This window comes from Zootoca vivipara, chromosome 2 (genome assembly GCF_965207765.1).
Source record: "Zootoca vivipara chromosome 2, rZooViv2.hap1.1, whole genome shotgun sequence".
In the NCBI taxonomy this organism is placed as follows: domain Eukaryota; kingdom Metazoa; phylum Chordata; class Lepidosauria; order Squamata; family Lacertidae; genus Zootoca; species Zootoca vivipara.
The window spans coordinates 28468763-28494059 of NC_142584.1; the positions used below are offsets into that span (position 1 = coordinate 28468763).

Here is a 25297-nt window from a genome sequence, read left to right on the forward strand (position 1 = left end):
GTCTGTTTCTTTGTGAGGCAGATGACCAGTGTTAGAGCCCCATGTATAGTGTTGCAACATTCCAGGCTAGAAGTGACCAATACTTGTGTAACAGTGGGCAAATCTGCCAGTTAGGGCAGCCCCCAAATTTCCTGGAGCCGTTTTCGCAAGGAAACCACCAAAAGTTGCCTAGAGATCTTAAAAAACATATTTACATCTCCAGACAGGGGTATTTCTGAATTTCTCAAGTAGCAGCAGATTCAGCATAAATATATACTCAAACTTCCCATTCTGGAAGGAGAACTGATGCAGTCTCTCTCCTTTACTGGCAACAACACAAGCTAAGATTGAGGATGATACTGCGATTTCATTTAGAATACTCTTGTTATTGGCACTGAAAGTTCTTCTGCAATACAAAAGCGTCACTGCGTTTCTGCAGTTTGTCACAGCTGCAGCAATTTCTGAAAGCAAAAAAGGCTCCCACCCCCCCGAATACAGTTTAATAATAATTATCTAAGGAAATTTAAGACGGAGGGTAAGGGGGAATAACAGCAGATAATTGACTAATTTGCTGAGGCAAAGAAACAGAAAATGAGATTGAAATTGACTGGTAGAAAGCTTCTCTATTAAGTGTTGTATAACATTTCACAGGTGACTACATTATGATAATTAAACCTTACAAGGTGCTATTCACTTAAACTGAGTGCATTTAATGTGGATAAGAGTTCTCATCTAGCTTAGTTCAGTTTGCTGGAAATATTAGCTCTCACCCAAAGTTTCTAGCTCTCATGACTGATGCATTATTTTATTTGTATTTCTGTCCAATCTTAACCCATTAGCAGATTACAATATATTGTTGTTTTATTCTGACAACAAACCTGTGAGATAGATCAAGTTTAGGTACAATGACAGCTCCATTCCCACCCACTAAGTTTTATAATATAACAGGAAATGTACATGCTGCAGGTAGGCTCTTTTTGCCGTTTCTTGGTTATATTTTATTAAATTTTCAAAAAAATTCACATATACATTCCAATACATATTTTTTCTTTTGTTTTGTCAACTTCCCGCCCTATTTTCCTTGGTGTTTTTATTACTGTACTCCCCTTTGCTGTATCCTAGTTTCTCCTTCTCTTATATCATAACAATAATACAATAATCTCTAATTCCTTCTGTTGCTCATAGTTCAAATCCTGATCATGAATTCATCATACTATAATATTTCTTCAAATAGTCCAAATCAGGTTTCTGTTCTTCCACAAAGCAGTCACCACCAGGCTCTCTTATTCTAGCTCAGGCATCCCCAAACTTCGGCCCTCCAGATGTTTTGGACTACAATTCCCATCTTCCCCGACCACTGGTCCTGTTAGCTAGGGATCATGGGAGTTGTAGGCCAAAACATCTGGAGGGCCGCAGTTTGGGGGTGCCTGTTCTAGCTGTTAACTTTGCCATCCCTTTATTTATCCATTCTTCTTTGGTGGGAACTTCTTCCGTTTTTGTGCATCATTGCAGGTAGACCTCCTGTGTCCAGAGTATGGAGGCCTCCTCTGCCTCTGTATGTTGCAGCTTGCTCTGTTCCCATGAGTGATACGTCCTTACTACAACTGTGGCTCCAGCCAGGCGCTTTCTCACTGGGGTCTCCAGGGACCAAGGTCATTAGCCTGCAATAGTAATTAGAGTACGTTAGCCAAGCAGAGAAAAGAGAGGCCACTCTGGCAGGGAAAACATCATTCAGAGTCACAGCTGGGTCGAGCAGGGAGACAAATGGATTCCCCCTTCCCTCTCTCTTTCCCTATGAGGCAGGGCCAAAGGAGCGTGTCTGGGGCTGGGGGACAACAAAGGAGGTCCTGGACAGTACTGCAGCTTCCCTGAAGCATTAGGAGGTGGCTGAGGACAGAGCTGGCCGGAGACCAGAAAACCCCTTTCCGACACAGCTGGGGTTGGGGGCAGGAAGAGGCTCCTCTGAGCCAGGAGGGTGATCCGTCCAGCTGGGCTAAGGGGTGGCAGGGAAGAGACATCAGGACAAACGGGAGCTGTTTGTACAGAGGAGGGATCTAGGCCAGAGGTCTCTGCACTCAGCCTTTTGGAAGTCTGCAGCTCTTGTGGTGCGTGAATGAGCCAGGCATTCCAGTGCCTTCGTGGCAAGAGCTTCTCAGGCAAGGGACAGACGCTTGTTTATTTATTTAGAGCAATATTAAAACACTAAAATAAGGAGAAATGTCCGCCTTTACCTTTGGGGAGAAGAAGAGTAGGACTGGTTCCTCACCCCCGCCATCCCACTGCCTTTTGGAAGTGATTCCTATGTGAACTACAGCCACTTCAGAGGCCTTGGGCTCCCTGGGGCAGTGAGCCATGGGTCAACAACCAGGGGTACTCGCAAGCCAGTTGAAGAGTCTCTTCCTGTTAACTCTGAGGCCAGGAACCTGGGAACAGTCTGAGAGAGGCAGCACAAGGGGGCTTGTTCAAGTGGTGGGGAAGGAGGTGGCTCAGCAACATGCAGGTGGGGAACTCTCTCTTATAAATCCTGGCTCCACAGGGTGGCGTGGGGATTGCCAGGTAGAGAAGTTTTCCAGTAGGGATCATCACCAGGCAAGGGACCTAGGCCAATGTGATCTGGAATCGCAAGAGCAGCCCACGTCCCCAGCAAAAGCTTTTGCATGCTGCTGCCACCAAGGCAAGGTTCATCATGACAGACGCATCTGTCTGTCCTACTATCTAAATATGGAGAAAGCTCAGCCCAGGAGCAAAAGCAGCATCTGGCGCTGCTGGCTTCCTGATCAATGAGCTTCCCAGCTCCCAAACAGAAGCAGCAATTAGGGACTAAGGAAACATGATTTCCCAGGGCTAAAAATAACCACACAAGGAGGGGAGGAGGGATAGAGGGATAGTCTTGGGAACAGCCCTCCAGACTATGGGCTGGTTACTGTCCCTCTGACAAGCTCTGAGAGGTTTCAAAATGTCCCTTAGAGATAGGGGAAATTGGACATGCGCCACTCGCTCCTTCCTGACCAGTCAAGTTCTAGCTTTGGCTCTCAGGATGCTCGTTTTGGAGCATCAAAAGTATGCATTTCCAGAATGAAGTGCAGAATGAATCTAGAGCAGAATCTTGAAAGCACATTTTCGAGAATCTAAAAACTGGAGTGTGTTCAAATGCCGGAACTTCTTTTAGTGCTACAAATCAGTTTGCTCCCCAAATGCTGTCAGACAACCACCACCAATTTTTATGTACTTTTTATTAAAATTAACTCCAAGACCAGCAGTGTTTTGCTAGTTCCAGCCTTATTTCTTGGAAATTGCACATGGTGTAATCCTTACGGGACTGATGAAATTGAGAAAGCAGCAATAAAACTTCGAGGTTTTCCATTTATACACCCAAGAACACTAGCAGCGTAGCACAGAGGAGAGCATGGGAAGTTAGCTGGATATAATGGCAGGGGACGGGGTAAGGGTCACACACAAGCCACATCCATGAATGCCACCTGAAAACTGGGTAAGGACATAGTGCTGCCTGAAAGTTTTGTGCTGCCGTTGCAATGTACAATGTAAGAATGGCTGCCTATGAGCCGACAGTGCAGAGAAATATGGGGGAACTTTAGAAGGGATGTTGCCTGCATTCTCCAGAATAAGTGAGCGAATGGTGCTTATATGGAAGAAAAGTCTTGTTTGTGTTGAAGCACACTTCCGTTTGTGATTTTATAATGGGCTAGTTAGTTTTTGAACTATCCTCCTACCGTAGAAGAAGAGTTTGGATTTGATATCCCGCTTTATCACTACCCTAAGGAGTCTCAAAGCAGCTAACATTCTCCTTTCCCTTCCTCCCCCGCAACAAACACTCTGTGAGGTGAGTGGGGCTGAGAGACTTCAAAGAAGTGTGATTAGCCCAAGATCACCCAGCAGCTGCATGTGGAGGAGCGGGGACGCGAACCCGGTTCCCCAGATTACGAGTCTATCACTCTTAACCACTACACCACACTGGCTCCATAGTCCAAAAGGCACTACAATTGTTAGGACAAAACTAGACATGATACAGAAGATCTAGGAACTTGATCACCCATGTTTTTAACTACTGTGGGGGAGAAGCAAAATGGATCAGAGCTGCAGTGCTCAGGGAGCGGTTTTCAACACTTCTCCCCCATCCTCCTGTATCATTTTTGTGACTGAGTCCCCCCACCCCACCCAAGACTGGTGTATTCAACGACATGTACTTGACGCAACAATAGAGCCCCACCTCTCAATCGCCTAACGTCACTATGACACCAGGTGACCCTCGCCCCCTCTTTTTGCCCACCTCTCCATGCAGAGAGCTCTGCAATTTGTGCCCAAGTGCCAATAGTCAGCTGATTGTTGGGGCTCACATAGTGTTACAAACAGAACTATGAAAGCCCTGACTATCAGCTGAGGCCATCACTGCCCTGACTCCTGCCAAAGGAATTTCACATTTTGAAAAACGATTCTGAAGATGTATATTGCCACAACTTATCCCAGGAGTGGGGGAGCTCAGAGGCCAAATGCAGCCCTCCAGGCCCCTCTCTTTGGCCCTTGGGATCCTCCCCAGGCCACAATCCTCACCGGCCCTGCTTTGCGCCCTCCATGAGCAGCTTTGCCTGGCTGGAATGTGTCCTTGCACTTTGATAATGCCTCTTGGTTGTCTGGGTAGTGAACAGAGAGGGGTGTGTGAAGGTGAGTAGACACTAGTCTACTGTACAAAGCAGTTGTTTATATTCATTGTTCTGCCCTCTTTGGCCTCTGACCTTTAAAGCCCTAAATGGTCTCGGTCCAGTATACCTGAAGGAGCATCTCCACCCCCATCGTTCTGCCCGGACACTGAGGTCCAGTACCAAGGGCCTTCTGGCGGTTCCCTCATTGCGAGAAGCCAAGTTGCAGGGAACCAGGCAGAGGGCCTTCTCGGTGGTGGCGCTCGCCCTCCCATCAGATGTCAAAGAGAAAAACAGCTACCAGATTTTTAGAAGACATCTGAAGGCAGCCCTGTTTAGGGAGGCTTTTAATGTTTAATAGATTATTTTATTTCATTTTTCTGTTAGAAGCCACCCAGAGTGGCTGGGGAAACCCAGCCAGATGGGTGGGGTATAAATAAATTATTATTGTTATTATTATTGTTATTATTATTATTATTATTATTATTATTATTAGTTTGTGCTTGAATCCTTCCTGCAAAAATACATACATACATACATACATACATACATACATACATACATACAGGCATTCTGGGAAGTAGCCCTTGGGAAAGTAAGCCCTCTGCATGCAGGGATCTTTCCACTGTTTGTTGCCCAGCACATGCTGAAGAATTGACCTAGTGGATCACGAGGAGCCTTTCATTCTAGGGCAGAGCAGGCATTTTTAGGCCAAGTGCTTATTTTTGGCTTCACAGGACAGCCGGAAGGTCACTCTTGCAATCCCAGAAAAGTTCCGGCCGCATCTGGGCCAAAGGCATGGCCCGTCTGTTCCAAGGCACACAGCAAGAATACTTGGTTTGTGTCCGGAGCACTGTGATCCCATTCAGGAGCCCTTTAACCAGATTAGAGAGGGATTGAAGGGTTTAGCTCTGGTGTGAATCTGAGTTTATCCCAGATGGGTTGCCAGCACGGCGGGCATTGCCCAACAGCCGCCCACAAAGACACACAGCACAGTCTTTAAGCCAAGGAGTCCAGCCTTCTGAACACATGGGGGCCTTTGTCGGCAGTAGGATGAAGGCTGTGGGGTTAGGAGGCAACAACATCCCTGGGTTCATTTGGAGCCAGGAGATCCCTGGAGGGTGTTAATGATTAACAGCCTGGTTGGCCTTAAGCTGGGCTATGCCAGGAGCTGTAAACAGACCAGGGGCAGCGCTACTGGCACCTTCCCCCTCGTTCCCTCCCCCTATGAAATGTTTTCCTAGACACGGACTGGTGGGGAGAAGTTGACTCTGTATCAGGAAAGGAGAGAGTCCCTGCTGGCAGGAGTGCATGAAGTGTCATGATGATGGAATGCACAAGCCACTGTCCACAACCAGATCAGGGCTCCAGGCATCGGGGCATGTGTCCTCTTCAGCAAGCCTCATCTTACCCACCACGCAAGGCGCAAACAGCCCTACCCTCCTTCCCACATGCACTGCCTACTGCACACACCACACACACAGCTCCCTGGTACCTCGGTGTGGCATCCTGTCGCTGCCGACACCACCCCACGGACGGCACAGCTACACTGCCCTTTGCTGGATCCCCGCAGACAGCACAAGGTCAGAACCACCAACACAATCCTACTAGTTTTCTGGATCCCAGATACATTGGCTGGGTATACTGCCTACATTCAAAGCACCTTTTCACAGACACATCCTGAATCCAGAGAAAACTCGTCTACCCCTTACAGTGATACAATTCCCCTCATCCTTAACAAACTACAGTTCCCAGGATTCTTTCGAGAAAGGAAATGCATTTTAAATGTATGCTGTGTACGCAACCATTATTTCCAGAACTCTTTGCTATCTTCTCCACTCCCCACATCTCTATCTCCCTCTCTCTCTCTTTCTGTCTCACACACCTGCCTTCTAATCCAAAGTACTGCTGTTCTCTGGCCACAAGGCAAGGCTATTTTGCCAATCAATACCGCATAGACAGAGGTGTCCCTGGGAGAGGGCTCATCCTATCCTCAAAGGTGCCCATGTTTCCCTTTGCTAGTACAGTCGTGCCTTGGAAGTCGAACGGAATCCAGAAGACCATTTGATTTCCAAAACGTTCAGAAATCAAAGCACAGCTTCTGGTTGGCTGCAGGAAGCTCCTGCAGCCAATCTAAAGCCACGGAATCCCCATCAGACATTTGGGTTCCAAAGAACGTTTGCAAACCGCAACACTCACTTTCGGGTCTGTGGCATTCAGGAGCCAAAACGTCCCAGTACCAAGGCGTTTGGGATCCAAGGTACAACTGTACAAGAGATCCACTGTCTAGCCTAGCTATGCAAAGGCTTTGGGATTCTTTTCTCGTGCTCTGTTGTTTTGGGCTACATGCTGCTCCCCAGCACTGGCTGCAGACTTTGGCAAGCTGGCCTGTGGGGCAGGGAAGTCTCTGCATGCTGCTGCTCTGAGGAGACGAGCAAGAAAAGGGCAGCCCCCCTGTACTGCATTGTAGTGGATCAAGTCTCCCTGGGCACTTGGCCTGGATCCAAATCCAGCCCTGAAATAGCTCCCCACCCCCAAACAGGCTCCTGTTACAGTGACTGGCATCTGAAGCAGCCCCCTAGATTGGGCGTTCTCAATTCCTCCTGGCTCCAGTGAGGGTCAGAAGGTTCCCCGCACCAACCAGAGGCAGGGTCAAACCACCAACAAGCACCAAGCACCTGATCTGGGTGGAGGCTGCGGTGGCCATATTCACTCCTAACAGGTCCCTGTCAGCCCACAATTTCCTGGCACTGGACAGCCTTCCTGGATGTAGCCCAACAAACCCAGTTGCAGAGTGCGTCATCCACCTTGGAGACAGGGTACTGGAGCCTAGAGTTTGCAGAAGGGCAGTCAGAAGCTTGCAAGACTTAAGTGCCCCTCTTTTCGCGTTCTATCTTATCCTTCGCAGGGCTCTGCTAAACCGGCCGCAGGACGTTCTGTAGGCAGCCAGCAGCTCTGGGAATATCCCAATGCGGCCTTGCAGCCCTGCAGAGGGATGTCCCAGCCACGTCTTCTCAGTATCCTGCTGGCACTGGTGGTGTGCCCTCAGGTAAGGGCCTTGGTCCCCAACCCTCCCCAGCCCCTCTCCACCCCAGGCCCGTACATATCAGGCCGGTCCTCCTTTCTGCTGTCTTTTTTTCCTTCAGGGACCCTCAGCCCAGATCATGGACTTCCTCTTTGAGAGCTGGAAGGCCTATAGCGAAGAGTGCTACCACAACATGAGCCTTCTGCCACCATCCACTGGTGAGACAAGCACCCCCTGGAGGTTGGGCATCAGAGCACTGAAGTCAGGGGTGGGGGCAAGGAGGGGGTTGGACATTTATCACTCTGAAGTGCAATGGACATTTAAAGGCACAGCCTGGTCAGTTTTTCCACCCAGCTGCTTTTCTTGCTTGTTTGTTTGTATAAGCTCAGCCTCCTTGCTAGGCAATGAGCAGCTGGGTGCTGGGACCACATGCATCTGTGCCTGCTGTGGAAACGAGACAAGAATTTTGGAAGCTTAAGGGGCATAGCAAACTGCCTTACATTGAGTCAGACCACCATGCTAGCTTGGTAGAGTCTATACCAGGTGTGGTGAATCCTTGGCTCTCCAGATGTTGCTCAGCTGCAACTCCCATCATCCCTGTCCATTGGCCATGCTTGCTGAGGCTAATAGTTGTAGTTTGACAACATCTGGAGGGCCAAACATTCCCCACACACTAGCAGTGGCTCTCCAGGATTTCGGACAAAGTGTCTTTTGCAGCCCTACTTGGAGATGTTGGGGATTGAACCTGGGGCCTTCTGCATGCAAAACATTCTCTCTACCACCAAGCTACGGCCCTATGCCAAGCTTGAGGGAGAAAATGAGCAACCTACAGTGCTGTGTCCCAGAGGCAAGTGTTGTTTCATAAATCAGCATATGCAAAAGATGAGGGGTTCTTCTTTTTCTCAAGAAGTTGCTGTAAAAACTGTTTCAGACAGCAGTAGAGCATAAAGGGTAGGCTGAGGGAGGGTGGAGGTGAGGTTTGTGGATGAATTACTAGGTAGTTGTGTGTGCAGATACATGCATGTGAAGCTGGCAACAAGGGTCCCAAATATGCCCCAAGGGCAAATTCTGCTGGTTGATGAAACATTTGAGGGACATGAACGTCCTAATTAAAGAAAGAGTGAAAAATAAGGACAAAGTTGCACACACATTCAGACACACATACAACCTGCTGTTCCCACCACCACATCACATGCAGATCCTAAGTTTCCTCCTCTCTTTGACAGAGCTGGTCTGCAACCGAACCTTTGACAAGTACTCATGCTGGCCTGATGCACAGCCCAACAGCACTGTCAATGTTTCCTGCCCCTGGTACCTGCCCTGGTATGACCAAGGTGCGTGCACTGGGGGGAGCAGCAGACTGGAATGGGCCTGTGCCTTGGCAGGGGGGGAATAGGAAGAAAGTGACATGGGAGAGTTACTCAGGGCCCAGCCACACTTTGCCTTGAGTCCATACCTCTTTGTGCCATCCATTTTCCATTTGGTCCAGGCCTGGGTGTTCCCACTTGTGATTTCTGCCTCTGCTTTTCCTTAGGGAAAGACCCTTGAAACCCCATGTTTTCTTGTTCATACTTCCTATAATCAATAGTCCGCTTTTCAAGTTGTCTCCACCTTCAGTTCCGCTCACCTGTGCCAGAGTGTCAGAAAATCAGAAAAGCCAGATACTCAGGAAACTGGATAATCAGATAATCATTCAGCATGCATAAAAAGCATGGGTAGGGAAACCAAAGCCTGCGGGCCAGATCCGGCCCAATCGCCTTCTAAATCCGGTCTGCGGACGGTCCGGGATTCAGCATGTTTTTATATGAGTAGAATGTGTCCTTTTATTTAAAATGCATCTCTGGGTTATTTGTGGGACCTGCCTGGTGTTTTTATATTAATAGAATGTGAGCTTTTATTTAAAATGCTTCTCTGGGTTATTTGTGGGACATAGGAATTCGTTCATAGTTTTTTTTCAAAATATAGTCGTCGTCCCCCAAGGTCTGAGGGTTGGTGGACCGGCCCCCTGCTGAAAAAGTTTGCTGACCCCTGTGAGTGATGCAAAATACTAGAAAACATGGGACAAACAAAAGTGTGGCTGAGCCCTAAGTGAAGAAAATGGGCAGGAGGGGAATGAAGAAGGACCGGGATGATGATAAGCTAGAGAAGGACAAGGGCTAAGTATTGAGAGTGCAGGAGATGGGGACTGTGGCAAGGCACAGAGGAATAACAACAAATGGTAAACGGTCAGAACAAGTATGGGGTGAAGTTATGATAATAATCCTAATAAGATCACAAAGGATAAGGCTATCAGTGACTACTAACCATGTTCTGACTTCATGGAAAGAGGCAATATGCCTCTGAATACCAGTTGCTGGGAATTGCAAGTGGGGAGATGGTTGTTGCTCCCAGGTTCTGGCTGGTGGGCTTTGTGTAGACAACTGGATGGCTGCTTTGCAATGAGGATGCTGTGCTAGATGGGCCTTCTGATTCAGTGGGGTTCTTCTTCTTCTTGCCTTATGCCAGGCATCCCCAAACTGCGGCCCTCCAGATGTTTTTGGCCTACAACTCCCATGATCCCTAGCTAGCAGGACCAGTGGTCAGGGATGATGGGAATTACTTATATACTCGAGTATAAGCCTACCTTTTCAGCACAAAAATGTTTCTGGAAACTGGATAATCAGATAATCATTCAACATGCATAAAAGCATGGGTAGGGGAAATGTGCTGAAAAAGCCGCCCTCAGCTTATACTTGAGTGAGGCGGACGGCAGCAGAGAAAGGCTCAGGACCGGGGGTTCGGAGAAGTGCTGCGCTGCGACTCTCCAAACCCCTGTCCTATGCCTGCTCTGTGCGAGGCAGTGGGGAGGGAGAAGCGGCAAGGAAGGTATCCTTCCTTGCCGCTTCTCCCCCCCACCCCACCGCCGACAGCTGGGAATGGCATTGGACAGTATTTATTTTTATTTTTGAAATTTACCAGTCGCTGCTGCATTTCCCACCCTCGGCTTATACTCAAAGTTTTCCCAGTTTTTTTAAAGGTAAAATCAGGCGCCTCGGCTTATATTCAGGTCGGCTTATACTCAAGTATATATGGTATACTGTAATCTCAAAACATCTGGAGGGCCAAGTTTGAGGAAGCCTGCCTTACTGTATGCCTTCATTCCCTACAGTGAAGCACGGCTATGTATTCAAGAAGTGTGACCCAGATGGACAGTGGGTGACCACCCCCGAAGGGAAGTCGTTGCGTGATGCTCATCAGTGTGTGATGAACAACGAGACCATCTTAGAGCAGGTGAGAGCATGGCTATCTAAATGAGTCCTGGGGGCTGTCTGCAAGAACATTCCCCACCTCCATTGACTCCACTGACTTTGTACTCAACGTACTATACCCATTTTAAAGAGCAGATAGATTACCAGGATTAGTACCATCCCTTTGAGGCCTCAAATTCTCTCTTTCCTCTCTTTCTACTTCCAGGAGTGGTTTGCTAAGATCTACGGGAGCTTCAAGGTGATGTACACGGTTGGCTACTCGGTGTCACTCTGCACTTTGATCCTTGCCTTGGCTGTGCTGCTGGGCTTCAGGTGCCTTGGGAACTGGCCTGGGAGGGGTGGGGGTGATGGTGATGGGGCTGACCACATTGAGGGGCAGTGCCCAAAGTGGTGAGGGGGACAGAACCGGGAAGTGGGATAGTCAGACCAGATTTCATTTGGTCCTCCTAGAAAGAAGTAGGATGGCTGTAGGTCTGCCTGGAAAGAAGTGAGATAACAGCTCAGTTAGACCACGGTGCTGATAATGCAAGGTTTTAAGTTTGATCCCTGTATGGGACAGCTGCATATTCTTGCATTGCAGGGGGTTGGACTAGATGATCCTCAGGGTCCCTACCAACTCTACAATTCTATGATTCTATCTGGTTGGGTGGAAATGGATTTATTTTAAGTTGGAAGGGATCCATCCACACTGGAGATGCTGGGAATTGCTCTTTACATATTAACATCTTTGGCATCTTTCTGACCAAGTGAGACAAAGTACATACACTGCAGTTTTGTGTTTCTTTAAAAATATATTTTATTAGAGAAAGTTGAGGTGGATTCATTCAACCCTCTTTTTTCACCACAAGGTTGTTGCTGCTGTTTTACATTTACTCTGTTGGGTCGATCCATTTGGGTCCCTAATTGCATGGCAGGTTACGCAAGTGCACACATCAAGACTACAAATTTATTTTCCAAAAAAGTATAAGGTCAGGAATGTCACAGGTCTCTCTGCTAGCAGGCACCAGATAAAAATTATCCCCGTGGTAGAGAAAGCAGCCATGTCAGAATGCAACTTTGGGAATAATAATAATAATAATAATAATAATAATAATAATAATAATAATTTATTTATACCCCCGCCCATCTGGCTGGGTTTCCCCAGCCACTCTGGGGATAGTATGCATGTTGCTGTGTAGCACTTGTGATGAGAATATATGACTGTGTGGGTGTGTACTTAGTCAGTTGAATGAAGTGGGTGGGTGGGTGGGTGTGAGTGACAGAGAGGGAGAGAAATAGGGAGAGGGAGAGAGAATATGACCCTATCTGCACTATACATTTAAAGCCGCATCATACCCCTTTAAACAGCCCTGGTTCTCTCCAAAGCATCCTAGGAGCTGTAGCATTAAGGATGCTGGTAGATATTAGGAGACCCCCTCGCAGAACTACAATTCCCAGAACTCCCTGGGAAAAGGGATTGATTGTTATACCTCTCTGGGAGTTGTAGCACTGTGAAGGGAATAGGGATTTGTTAACACCACCCCTAACGAAGTGCCTTCCTGGGTCACTTTGGTCTGGATTTAATTAAAATATTTCCTGGTCAAAATCTGCAAAATATTTCCAGATTGGCCAGGAGTTCCGGGTAAGCCACACGATAGTTCACGAGAGAGTAGAGCATGGGTGTGGAATGAGGAGCAGAGTGGAGAACACAATGCATGGAGGAGCGGGGTGGGGGGTTAGTACAGTGGGGTGAAAGAGAGAGGTCAGGGTGCAAGGACTGGGAGGAAGGTCTGGGGGAGAGGCACTGGCTGCATGGTGCTGGCCATGCTGGACAGGCGTTGTTGACAAGCTCCCTGCTCTCCAGCAAGCTGCACTGCATGCGCAACTACATCCACATGAACCTCTTCGCCTCCTTCATCCTGAAGGGCATCTCGGTGCTTATTATCGACAAGCTGCTCAACACTCACTTCAACCAGAAGATTGACGACTACAGTGTGGGTCTTTGGCCGAGTGATGAGGTGAGTTAAACATTCCTGGTTTCCCCGCTTTTTACACTTGCTTTAATTTTCATTTCCCTTGTTCCCTTTCCCCAGGGAGCATGGAGCTTCAGTTGATTCCCCTCTCCACCACACATAAACAATTATGGTAACCCAACAACCCCTGCCTACACTACTTGGTAGCTACACATTAGGCGCCACTCCCAAGTAGTTGTTTTCACATACAAATTCACAAGAGCCAGCAAATAAGGGGGAAAAGGCATAGGATGTTTTCACAGAGCTTTCACAAGGCTTAAGTCAGCTTGTAATGCAATCCATAATAAGTTTGGCGGCTATATCGTTTCTCTGATGCATCCAGTCATGATTTAATAACATACCCACAGAGTGCAAGAGCAATTTCTGGTGTCTGGAATTAAACTGCTGGAAGGCAGGACCGTGTGGGATTGAGGAGTGGCCTCAGGGCTAAGCCCTGCTTCAGATGAAGCAATGTTATCATCTCCAGACCAGAGGAATCCCCAATAGAACCTTCTTCAACCCTCCTCTGGTTCAGTATTCACCTTCACTCATGGTTATGGGAACCAGAACCACCACGCTTTGCTCTCACCAAGCAGCCTGAACCAGCTACACTTCCAAACTTGATCCAAGCCATTGCCTCATTGCCAAGTCCTACGCATTACTGCCGCTTGAGACCGAAGATGCTGTACTGGTGGCTTTTGTTTTTAATGCACCAACCACAAAACTATGGAGAGTGGCAAAATGCTGCCCCCATGAATCTGCATGATAAAGGGACAAGTCCACTTTGTGTTGAAGCTGACACAGGGGCTGGGTTGTGGGGTGGGGGGTGGGGAGAGCTTCTTGCTGAAAGTTCCCGGACTTTCCTTGCCCTTCACACTGACCCCTTGCCATTCCCCCAGGCAGCAGCCAGGTGCCGGGCAGCCACTGTGTTCATGCAGTACGGCATTGTGGCCAACTATTGCTGGCTGCTGGTGGAGGGGCTCTACCTGCACAACTTGCTGGTGTTGGCCGTCTTCTCCGAGCGCAGCTACTTCAGCCTCTACCTCTGCATCGGCTGGGGTGAGTATATTCAGGGTTGTCAAGGCCCTGGAAAGGGCGAGTGATTGAGTGTCAGGGGCACGTTCACTGGAGCAGAAACAGCAGGGCGAGAGTCACTGAGGGTGGCAGGGAAGGAAAGGCACTGTGGCTAGAGATTGTGCTAATCTTCACCGTTTATTATGGCAGGGGTGGGGAAGCTCCAGTCCGTGGGCCAAAATGGTTTCCCTCGAAAGACGTCAGGTGTGGTGCAGGCAGAGACGCGGCTTGACCAGGGGATCTGCTGATGGGCGGTGACTTCAAGTCTGCTGGTTAACAGCACGTCAAATAAATTTGGCTTGTGGGGGTAGGGGATCTAAGGCCAGGATTCCCACCCTTGTGTTATGGGGACCTCGTCTCAGAGTTATGGGACGGAGAGAGTATGACACAGAAGGTAATGATGGTGACAATGGTCAGTGTTGGATCCAGAGCAGGGCTGGCCTGTGACATTTGCCGCTATAGGCAAATCACCCCAGCAACACCCCCACCTCCACGACGACACCCCTCTCTGCAAATCTGGGGCCCCCTGCCCTCTGCCATATGTGCACTGCTGCCAGCCCCACCACTACAGCAGGGCTGGACTTCGGTCTTTCAAATTTCAGTAGTCCTCTGTTTGGGGCCAAAATTCACCGCACGCACCCTTCTCTCACTGCTCAGTTTACTATGTCATAGTTGCAAGCCCTGCAGCATCCCCTAGGTTCAGCACCCAGTATGGTGGAACCAGTCACACTGCCCTAAATCTGCTTCTGACGGCATCTGCGTCTGCAGTGCTACCATGATGCAGTGGCAGCAGTGAGGTTGCAGCAATGAAGGCACAGTGGCAGTGGTGCTGCAGCAGTGGCACAGACAAAGCCCCAGCAGAGCTGGCAGCGACACAGTGGTGGTGCCCAGAGTGTTATTTCCGTGGACTCAAGGACTCTTTATGTTTGTGGAAGGGACTGAGACTCATCAGAAGCTCCCACTGGAGGAAGGGGAAAAGGGTCGTTTTTGCCCATTTCACCCTTTCTCTCCCCCCCCTCACTGTTTTAGAGGATCCCCTACGCCTTCAATTGTTCAGAGTGCACAGGGGGACTTCAGGGGGAAAGAGGAACTGGCAAACATCACCTGCCCCCTGCTTCCAGTAGGAGTGTCCTGTGAATTGAGTTGTGCTTACAGAAACTCTGAGTACAAGGCAGGTAATGCCTCATTGCTTGACCAACACAGTGCCATTTTACCCAGAGTTTATTCCTGTAAGTAACAGAGGTACCTTTGCTTTGCTTTTCTGTACATTTCAAAAAACAACTTTGGAAGAATGATAGCCTCCACAAGCCCTCCTGTGGGTGGAAGACCTAGATATGCCATTGAATGAGCATGTTGCTTGATCAATGGCTTTCTGCAATCACTGTCTTTTAATGGCAATACTTAGATCAGGCATCCCCAAACTTCAGCCCTCCAGATGTTTTGGACTACAATTCCCATCATCCCTGACCACTGGTCCTGTTAGCTAGGGATCATGGGAGCTGTAGACCAAAACATCTGGAGGGCCGCAGTTTGGGGATGCCTGACTTAGATTATAAAGTCCCAAGTGCTCTTTTATTAGAGCCTTCCTGAGTAATTTTTGTCTATTAAAATCTTGCATGTTCAAACTTTGCAATGGTTTCAGATTAGCTAGGAATTGTGGGGTTCTGAAGCCAGCATTGAGCATCCCTACCTTACTTTTTATTTCCTCTAAAAAGAGAAAATCAAGATATGCCTGCTTGAATGTCAGATTTGACCCTTGTGACCACCAGCTACCTACTAAAGAGCTGCCTTCTTTCTTTCTGAGAGTGAGAGACTAAAGGGCAAGCAAGACGTGTTATGAATGATGCATGGGTTGCAGTTGAGAAGAGCAACAACGTATTCTCTCTCGGTTTTCCTAGTAAACATCCAGCAAAAGATAGGTGGATGTGATTTCATCATTCTCAAAGTTTGCCAACCCTAGGGATGGGTGAATCAGTCTGTTTGCAGCCTGTGTCACTTTTGCAGGCATTCTGCAAGAACACATTAAGCTGCAATTTTAAAACATAATAATTCCACGTGACAATTCACATTTCTTCCCATACAAAAAGAAGCGTAAGGCTGCTGTCACGCTGGAGTTCACGTGGCCCCCAGTAGGCAGCCATGCCAACTCCAGCATAACAGCATGCAGGTATAAGTGGGCAAGCAGGCCATTTGGCAAGTGCACAGCGTGGGTGGAAAGTGGCCCAGGCAAGGTGTTGAACAGAGGGGAAGAAGTGGTCCACAGAGAGGTTTGACAAACCGCTCTCTGAAACATCTGTCCCGCTCTGTTAAACAGGGCTGCAGAAAGGTTTAACAGGGGGCAGGAGCTTCAGAAAACAGCTCTCTGAAGTGCCTCAGACTTCCTTACTTTAAAAGGTGGGGTTGGGGTGAGCTGTGAGGAGAGGGGGAAGGAGGGGTGTGGGATGAGCAGGGGTGGGGCAGGGGTTTGGGACAAGCTGTGAAGGAAGGAAAACTGTGAGGGGATTGGCCAGGGGTCAGGTGAGGTGTCAAGGGAGCGTAGGGCAGCAGCCCCTAGTCAACATGTAAGCATGTATCTGAACTTAACAGTCTTTCAAAATATGCATCTCCAAACACCTCTTGTCTCAAAATACATATTTCTAAACGTTTCCCCCTCAAAAGACCAATTCTTAAACACATTTGGGCACATGTTTTGAGGCAAGAACTGTGCTAGAACATTTGGCAAGTGTGAAAGACGTCAGCTAACTACCGGTAAGTTCAGACCCACACTTTGGCCTGGGAGGCACAGATCAGGTGAGCTCATATCAGAAATAACAGAAACAGAAGCATGCCAAGCCCCACCTCCTGCACTCGATTGGCTGCTCCTTACAGCAAAGGGGGGGACATTTTGGGCACAATAATGACACCGTCTCATCTGTCTTCTTTCAGTAAACATTACTGGGGAGATGGGAAGGAGACAGTGCTGTTCTTGGCAATAATCATCCATCCCTCATGACTAGTAATGTTTGCCCCAAAGGGCAAGCAGCTCTACATGGAACAGCACATTGTATTGCAGCTAAGGCCATGTAGAGATTGTAGTTTTTGAGGGCATTCTGTTGTTGATGCTTGCAGTAAAAATGATCACCTACCCTCTTACCCCACTATGGTCTCAGATCAAGTAGATTTTTGAGACATTGTAACAGTAGCAGCAGCAGCAGCAACCACCACCGCCCGATAGCATCTATTTGACCAGAGACAACAGTGGGTGAGAGATATTTACACTCTGGCTAACATATGGTTCTTATCATACCACTGCCCAATTACTACTGCCTGTATGGGACTTCTGTTCTGATGCCAACTTATGCCAACTTCTGATGCCGATTTCTGATGCATCTTATCCCTGGGGTAGTCAACCTAGTGCCCTCCAGATGTCCTCGGACTCCAGCTCCCATTAGCCCCAACCAGCAGGGTGAATGATCAGGGATTATGGGAGTTGTAGTCCAACTAAATTTTGAAGCAGGTTTAATCCATAAACTGGGCTCCTTTGGGAGGAAGGGTAGGATATAAATTTAATAAATAAATATGCTTTTCCACATTCTGTTTTGAATGTGTCTGATGGTGCTTCCACGTGGCAGTCTATTGTGATCTCAGTGCTACACATGCATGCAAGCTTTGCACGGTGCCCACACAATGCTGATATTGGGTGGTGTATTGTTGTTGTTGTTGTTGTTATATTGAACAACATAAAAGGAAAAAAGGTATACTATATCATATGGGATGGCATTTTGATGTCATGTGGTCACTGCCGAAAACTTGGTCTGCACAAACATCACTGAGTCTGCAATAAACTCTCCCATAACAATGTCGTTTGTGCCTCTTGCTAGCTGCTTCCTACTAAGCAATTATACAGACACTGTTGTATCCAACAAAGTCATTTCATGAGCAGAATGGCTCCTGCAAACATGATGGGACTTCCCTTCCCTCTCCTCCCCCTTCACACCCCTGCCACTGCCTGCAAGTTTGCTCTGGAGATTGGGAGAGGGACCTGGAGCAGGTTTGGGAGGAGAGCACAATGCAGTGGTGGGGGGCAGTCCCTTCGCAATCTAGAAATATCCAGGTCTTGCCTGGAAATCTGAAGTTTTATCTCTTTCCTGTGAAGCCTTGCCTAAACCACATGTGCTATTATACCATTTGGCAAACGTATATGTGGCAACCAGGCCAGGTTGGAATGTCTCTATGTTCATGGAGACAAGATCTGTCAACTTAGATTGGCTTCTTCACCTAGATCAGGCATCCCCAAACTGCGGCCCTCCAGATGTTTTGGCCTACAACTCCCATGATCCCTAGCTAACAGGACCAGTGGTCGAGGAAGATGGGAATTGTAGTCCAAAACATCTGGAGGGCCAAAGTCTGGGGATGCCTGACCTAGAGGATATATAACTCCAAGGATCCCTTGACTCCCTGCATCTCCTGGTTGCATTTAATAAGCCACTGGCAGATCTTGAGTCAGGATGAATCTAGAGCAGAAACTATTCTCAGGTTAAATTCCTGCCCTGCCAGACAGAGGCTGTTCCTTTTTTAGATATAAATCCTCTCTCTCTTTTTTTCTTCCAGGGGCCCCAGTACTCTTCATTGTGCCATGGGTAGTGGTGAAATTTCTTTATGAAAATATTCAGTAAGTTCCAGGACAACATGTCTCTCTGCTGTGCAAACTGTTTGTAGGTTATCTGTAATGCTTCTGCCATCGCCAGGCAACTTAACAGGTGACATTCCTATGAGGGCTATGAGTGTGAGAAGACAACATTGTAGTAAGTGTAAGCAGTGAGGGTGGGGTGCTGCTGCAAGGAAATGGGCAGGGGCATGTATGCCAGGCCAGATTTGTTGCACACAATATTCCATGGTTTCTTTCTTTCTTTCCTGAGATGCTGGAGTACCAATCATAACATGGGGTTCTGGTGGATCCTGCGTTTCCCTGTGTTCCTGGCCATCTTGGTGAGTTCTGTTTATTCCTTGCTTGTCTCAGATGCCCACTGAACCGCCCACAATGGCTGCCCTTGTCCAAAAAAATGCAGAGGGGACAATCGTTTTCCTGCCTCCAGCCTTCTTATTTGGTGTTCCTGAAAAATGAACAGGGCAATCTCCAAGCAATAAAATGTTCAAGCCCCACAATGCTGATGCACCTTGTCAGGCCCGGGGTAGGTGGTGAACCTATTTTGGCCTGAAAGCCACATTAGCCATGTTGGGGGTATGCACACAGAGGCACACAGCCCACTTCCTTAACTGATGGATGCAGATCAGCTGAGGGAATTATCAACCCTTCTCCCCCTTCATAAAAAGATCAAGTCAGGGGAGAGGGCACACAGCATCACCATGAAGGTGCTGAGCAGGACAAAGGTGCTTAAACCAGCACTGTGTCAACTAATTAGCTAAATTGTTTTTTGTGCTGTCAAAATGTCCTTGGGGTGGGGTGAGAAAGCATTATTTGGGGACGCGATTCAGCCTCCAAGCCTAAGATAAGCCACCCCTGTTGTCCATGTTACCAATAACAATAATTTAGTATGTATATTATAGTTAGCACTTTCCCTAAGTGCTCAAATCACAAAATGTTATTAGCATGCATATGTACCAGTGACTCAGCAAATGCTCTGCAAATGTCTAATCCTATAGCCCCCGGTGAAGCTATGGATGCATAGACATGGTCGCAGCCTGGATGGAGCACTTTGGCGAGACCTGTGCAAGCCACTGAGAGCTTATGATGGGTCCAGAATTAATAACAGTTGTAATTGTGGCTAAAAATTAGACCCTTATTTGCTATGTGTGTCTTTTGACTCTCCTGCAGTCCTGCCTCTTCTTCCCACTCAGCCACTTTCTCTCTCTCTCTCTCTTTCAGATCAACTTCTTCATTTTCATCCGTATCATTCAGATATTGGTCTCTAAGCTCCGTGCCCACCAGATGCGCTACACAGACTACAAATTCCGGTACTGGCTCCTGCTCCCACCCTTCCCTGCTCTACAGTGCCATAGCTTTTCCCCAGGATGGGAAGATTCCATGATGTCCTGTTTATGCCATCATTGCCCATGGCATCACAGCCTTCGTAGGTTAGGGGTATCCCTTCCACACATCCATGGGTATTGGGGACGGGTACACTGACTTGTGGGTTTATTAAGTGGCCTTCGATACGAGTCCAGTGGGTTTCTTTTCATGCCATTCATAAGCCCATTCGTCCCTCCACCAGGTAGGTGGTTCATATGGGGTTCGGACTGAATACTGTGGGATGCTGCTGCCTTTTGCTTGTGATGCATTCTAATTAGCTGATGCCCCATTTAGGCTGGCCAAGTCAACACTGACGCTCATCCCGTTGCTGGGAATCCACGAGGTGGTTTTCGCCTTTGTCACCGATGAGCATGCCCAGGGCACGCTGCGCTATGTCAAGCTCTTCTTTGACCTCTTCCTCAGCTCCTTCCAGGTGAGGCACACCAGAAGTCTTTTCTTTGCTCAGGCCCATTCAATATTCATACATAGAGAGACAAGCCTTTCTGGTTGCAATGATTATTTTTTTAAATGGCATTATTCTGATAGACTTCTCTGCCTCTTTAGGGAATGCTGGTGGCCATTCTTTACTGCTTTGTGAATAAGGAGGTAAGTGTGCTCTAAACTGGGGTGGTGGTGGTGGTGGAGGGAGATACAGGACAAGCTGCGCAGGTAGGTAATATATGGCAGCAAGGATGATTTCCACCTGTATTATCTGAGTGGTATTGGAGGCACAGCTGGAGCAAGATGCAATGTCGTTTCAAATACTGTCAGAGATGAGTGACCCACCCAGCTTAATTCAAGTGGTAAGAAGGCAGATGCAGTCAAAGCTCCTCATCCATGTGTGTTTGCCGCCCATGTAACTGGAACTGTGTGGGCAGAACACAACCAGTGCAGAGCTGTTGTTACAAGTACAACAGAATCTGTGCAAGTGTTGTTGGTTGTGTTTGCTTCTTTACATACCCATTTCTGTTGCAACCAACCAGCTGCACATGGTAAGAAGCAGGTTTCGGAAAGGGGCATGTGCAATTTTCAGTGGACAGAGCGGTAAGAGAGGTGGTGCTTAGCCCTTTCTCTGTTCGATTTTTTTCCACCGCATCCTCGCATCTCCAAAATGTCAGATCTTCTCGGCAAAGGTCTAGTCTGCGCTGCTGATTTTGGAATTTGAGGGTGTCATGTGGCGGGGGAGAGATGCAGTAAAAATGGTAGTGGGGAACATTTTAGGCACCCTTCTCCTTGAAAATTTTTTCCCTTCCGAGGTTGCTTTTCACTACATGAAGCACACATGTTCAAATACACGTTTGTATGTAACTTGCAGTTGTGAGCCCTTGAACTGGCTGTGTTTCTCATATGCATGAGTTCATTTATAAAGGTTTATGATCCTGCCATTTGTGGCAAAGCATCCTACAGTGGATAATAATATTTAAAATACAACCTCAAACCAGTAAATAACACAACCTCCCCGCAAACGTTTCTATCTGCATAGGTGCAGTCAGAGCTCATGAAGAAATGGACGCGCTGGAAGCTTGGCTGGGACATAGAAGAGGAATACAAGCACACGTACAGCCAGACACCCCATGTCCGCAACGGGGGTACCAGGACCGGTGAGAAGCACAAGCTGGTTGGCAACTACCTCAATGGGCTGGGCCGCAGCCAAGCCACCATGCACACCAGCACACAGTACCTGGAGAGGACAGCATGCAGTGCCAGTGAGAACTTGGCGGTGGCCGAGCAGCCCCATTGCTACGAGTTCCCTGACACAGCAGAGAGCAACCTCTGAAGCCGGTTTGCCCGTCTGCCCCTGGCGTATGGGGCCTGTCTCACTCTTTGCCCCCTGAGGCGGCCGTCCTGCAGAGCAAGGAGGGCAGCTGGCAGCCCAGGAGGCTGTGGGACATGTGACTGGAAACTGTGCCCTCTGCCAAGCAGCTCAGCACTGACTACATGGTGCAAATTCCTTTTCCGTGCTGGAGGGAGACATGTGTACGAGAGACCCAGCAAGATGAGCTGCCTTGCCTGTCCGCATGCCGAATGCTCCAGGGCATAAGATCCAGGGGTGAGCAGAATGAAAGGAAGGAGAGGGACAGCCCAGCCACAGGGCATCCTGACAGAGGTGACAATGCCAAACAAGCTTTGTAGTGGGAGGAGATTCTGTACCATTGTTAGGAAACTTTGAAAGTCTGCACATTTATGATTGTGCCAGAATCAGCACTGATCAGACTCCTTAAGAATCTCAGCTTCCTCTTAAAAAAAAAACACAAAAAACCCCAAACAACAACCAAGTTTCTAGACCTCATAAATTACAGAGAACAAGCACTATCTGCTAAATGGTGCACACACACACACACACACACACACACACACACACACACACACACAAGGGTCTGTGCAATTTTTTAAAAATCACTCATAGGGAAGGATATATCTAAAAGCTATCATGTGTTTCTTTCATTTCCCCTAAACAAATTGTGCAGCAAAAGATGCAAATGTATGTATAATTGTCCAATGTAAAGTGTCCTGTTTGCAAAAGGTCAAATTTAGTGGTTGCAGAACTTGGGCTCTCCGAGTACAAACTTTGCAGATCCACTTTCGCACATATGAAAATGTAGTCTCTGGAACAGAGACGTCTTTGCCTTCTGACGGCATACCACTTAAAGAAATATTTTGGGGAGGTGCAGAAAGCATTGCCTGCAGAGTTTGGAAGGAAAACAGTACTACCATTCAGTATATATATGTGGAAGTGACATGGCTCACTTGGGTCCTTGACTTTGTATGTGGCTGTACCATTGCATCCACACTGTGGGCATGCTTGCGCCTTCTGTGCTGGGTGACTCTGTAAATCTACTTGTGTGGGCAATACAAGCTCTGAGGGCCACTTCTGTGTCTGCGTATGTCTGCCTGCCAGTGCCAATATTCGGGTGATTGAAGGACCCAATAAATTGTGCTATATGTCCTGGCAACTTAGACGGTGCCTCCTGATGCACTGAGATGTTTATCCTTGCTGGGGCCTGGACTGCCTTTCATTCACCAGCATGGACAGGAACAGGTGTCCTGCACCAGCCTTGTCCTTCAGAAGTACTAACATTTCCAGGGAGGCCACACAGCACAGCAGCTTTAAATTAGAACCACTGCAAGAAACAGGTAATTGCTAACTCCTACCCCTGTGTGATGTCCTGTCCAGTCCCCAAGTCCCTTTACAAAAGTGCTTCACTAGCACCCTCTGATTCCAAAATCTCCAAGCAGCAACCACAGGAACGTTCTGCTTTAAGAACACTGCATTCCACGCTGTCCAAAAAAAGCTGCTTATTTTTTTAAAAAAACAACAACAGCGTATGTACATCCACATATGCACACATGCAAGCACAAATGTGGCTTGAGCATGAACAGCCACATAATAACTCCATGCATACACATCTTAGTGATGTGCCATAGCTAGACACCAACTGCAGTATGGAAGAAGTCTTCAGTGCAGGCCTGTTAGGAAATCATCAGAGCAGTCGGAAGCCATCAGCTTCCTGCTACCTCCCTCTTGCCCATTCCCATTTGCAGCCAGTCTAAGCACTGGCAGGAAGCAATCACCTTCAGCTGTGGCAGGCCTTGGGAGGCAGGTGGCCCGGTGGAGCAGAGAGCAGATCCTTACCTGCTTCCAGCCTGGTTTCTTCCTCTTCCATCCCATCACTGGTCTGCCCATATACTGTGGTGTGGATTCCCTCTGTGGGCACAGAATGCTTTCTAGCCATGTACTTGTTGTCTGATCTTAGACAGATTGCTTTCTTTCTGCTTCTGCAGCTTTCCTGTAAATGGGAATCAACTATAAACCAAAAACGTAATTTTCATTATTTTCTGCTGCGTAACAATTGAGCAAGTTTTTTTTTAAAGCCTTTGCTCCAACTGTTAAGTCCAATAGGACTGCTCAGGGGGTCTCCATCACAGGTGGTCATTCATCACATGGAAAATATCGGAAGGACTAGCATTTTCATTGTGAAGGCCTTGTTCTCTTTACTTCTGGTGGAGGTTGGGGGGAAAGGAGCATGAAAACGTGATCCAGCACACTTGGGGTTACCTTTGGAAAGTTGGAGTTCCATTTCCTGCCTTAGATTCACTGTACGACCTTGGTCAGCTCACTTTCTCTTACCCTCAGTTCTTCATGTGTTTATGAGAATAGTAGGAGTATGTACTAAAGGGACATGTACACATAGAATGAGCTGGAATAAAGTTCAGGCAGTGCAGAATTGTAAGAGGTTGATCTAAGAAAGGTCCCCCTAAAGCTGCCAAGGTGTATTTTTAAGATTAAATACTGTTCACGTTATCTGACCTGGAATAAGGCCTGAATGCCACCTGAAAGAGTCTGGGGCAAGGTTACTGCTCATTGTGGATTCTTATAGACACCTGTGGAAACAGTTTGAATGCTTATACAAGCCTGGAAAAAAAGAATTCATATTGACATGTAATTTTTTGAGATAGCAACAGCAGGCGAAACTTGAAGATGGGACAAGGAGATCCTACTGAGGAAGAAGAGAGAGCAGGTGAGCTTGAAAATGAACTTGCAGCACGTCCCTGATCCTTTTCTGTTAGGACGGAACCTGTGACCCTCCAGATATTGCAGGACTACTACAACCCTCCTCCCTGATCATTGACCATCCCAGCCAGAGCTGATGGGAGTTAAGAGTCCAAAAACATCTTGAGGGCCACAGGTTTCCCATACCTGTGATATTAGATCACTGAAATCATACTGACTGCTCAGCTCTACAGCCCTGCCCAGTCATGTCCTGAACCAGGTACTGAACACACATGGCCAATGACTCAATAATCCACTAGTGGCGTCATTTCTGCAGAGGACCACACTTGAGAAAGTGCATGGCCCTTTTCCTGATGTGGGATGATGACGCACCCATTATTTGTGCTCACTTTGGATGCCTGCTGGACGGGCTACAGAAGAAACGTAAATTGTGTAACATCTTTCACAAACACATAGCACTTGTCGTCGTCCCCCACCCCACCCCCCCAAGCTACGTGCGCAAACAGGAGAGCATAGTTATGTCACACACTTGCACTCTCTCCAGCTCCTTTGTGCCTCCGCCTAAGGTGCTTTGGCAGCATGTGACTTCTAAGTCTCCCTGAGCTAGTTTTAGGAATGGGACAATCCCCTTGTTCATGGGATTAGTCCCCCTGTCTCTCCCCCAGTGCACCACCTCCCAAAATGTCCCCCCAAACTAGGAAACATATGCCAAATTAACACTAAGCTCACTGCTACGCATGCACACCCTCTTCAGTTTGACAGTGGGGTACATGCACACAGCCAGTTATTTGCTTGGCATTCA

The 25297-nt window shown here is 47.9% G+C and overlaps 1 protein-coding gene and 1 long non-coding RNA gene across 5 annotated transcripts in view; one reads left to right on the forward strand and one right to left on the reverse strand.

Moving 5' to 3' along the window:
• Positions 1-22356, forward strand: part of GCGR (glucagon receptor) — a 41361-nt gene extending 19005 nt beyond the window's left edge. For 3 of the 4 annotated variants that reach the window (XM_035104244.3, XM_088663033.1, XM_088663031.1), the window contains 13 exons: positions 7543-7683; positions 7781-7877; positions 8886-8993; positions 10808-10929; positions 11113-11219; positions 12751-12904; positions 13798-13957; positions 18563-18623; positions 18871-18940; positions 19839-19927; positions 20277-20415; positions 20547-20588; positions 21466-22356. In XM_035104244.3, coding sequence (XP_034960135.2) covers positions 7630-7683; positions 7781-7877; positions 8886-8993; positions 10808-10929; positions 11113-11219; positions 12751-12904; positions 13798-13957; positions 18563-18623; positions 18871-18940; positions 19839-19927; positions 20277-20415; positions 20547-20588; positions 21466-21759 — 1497 coding nt within the window. In that variant the 5' untranslated portion in view covers positions 7543-7629 and the 3' untranslated portion in view covers positions 21760-22356. Of the gene's footprint in view, positions 1-7272; positions 7684-7780; positions 7878-8885; positions 8994-10807; positions 10930-11112; positions 11220-12750; positions 12905-13797; positions 13958-18562; positions 18624-18870; positions 18941-19838; positions 19928-20276; positions 20416-20546; positions 20589-21465 lie in introns of those variants that run through there. The other variant, XM_088663032.1, reaches the window with a different exon arrangement.
• Positions 959-23770, reverse strand: LOC148686790 (uncharacterized). The gene is made up of 3 exons (XR_015948388.1): positions 23617-23770; positions 9116-9286; positions 959-1640 (listed from the first exon to the last, which is right to left on the reverse strand). It is a non-coding gene; the product is annotated as an uncharacterized LOC148686790 (long non-coding RNA).
• Positions 23771-25297: the final 1527 nt, after the last annotated feature.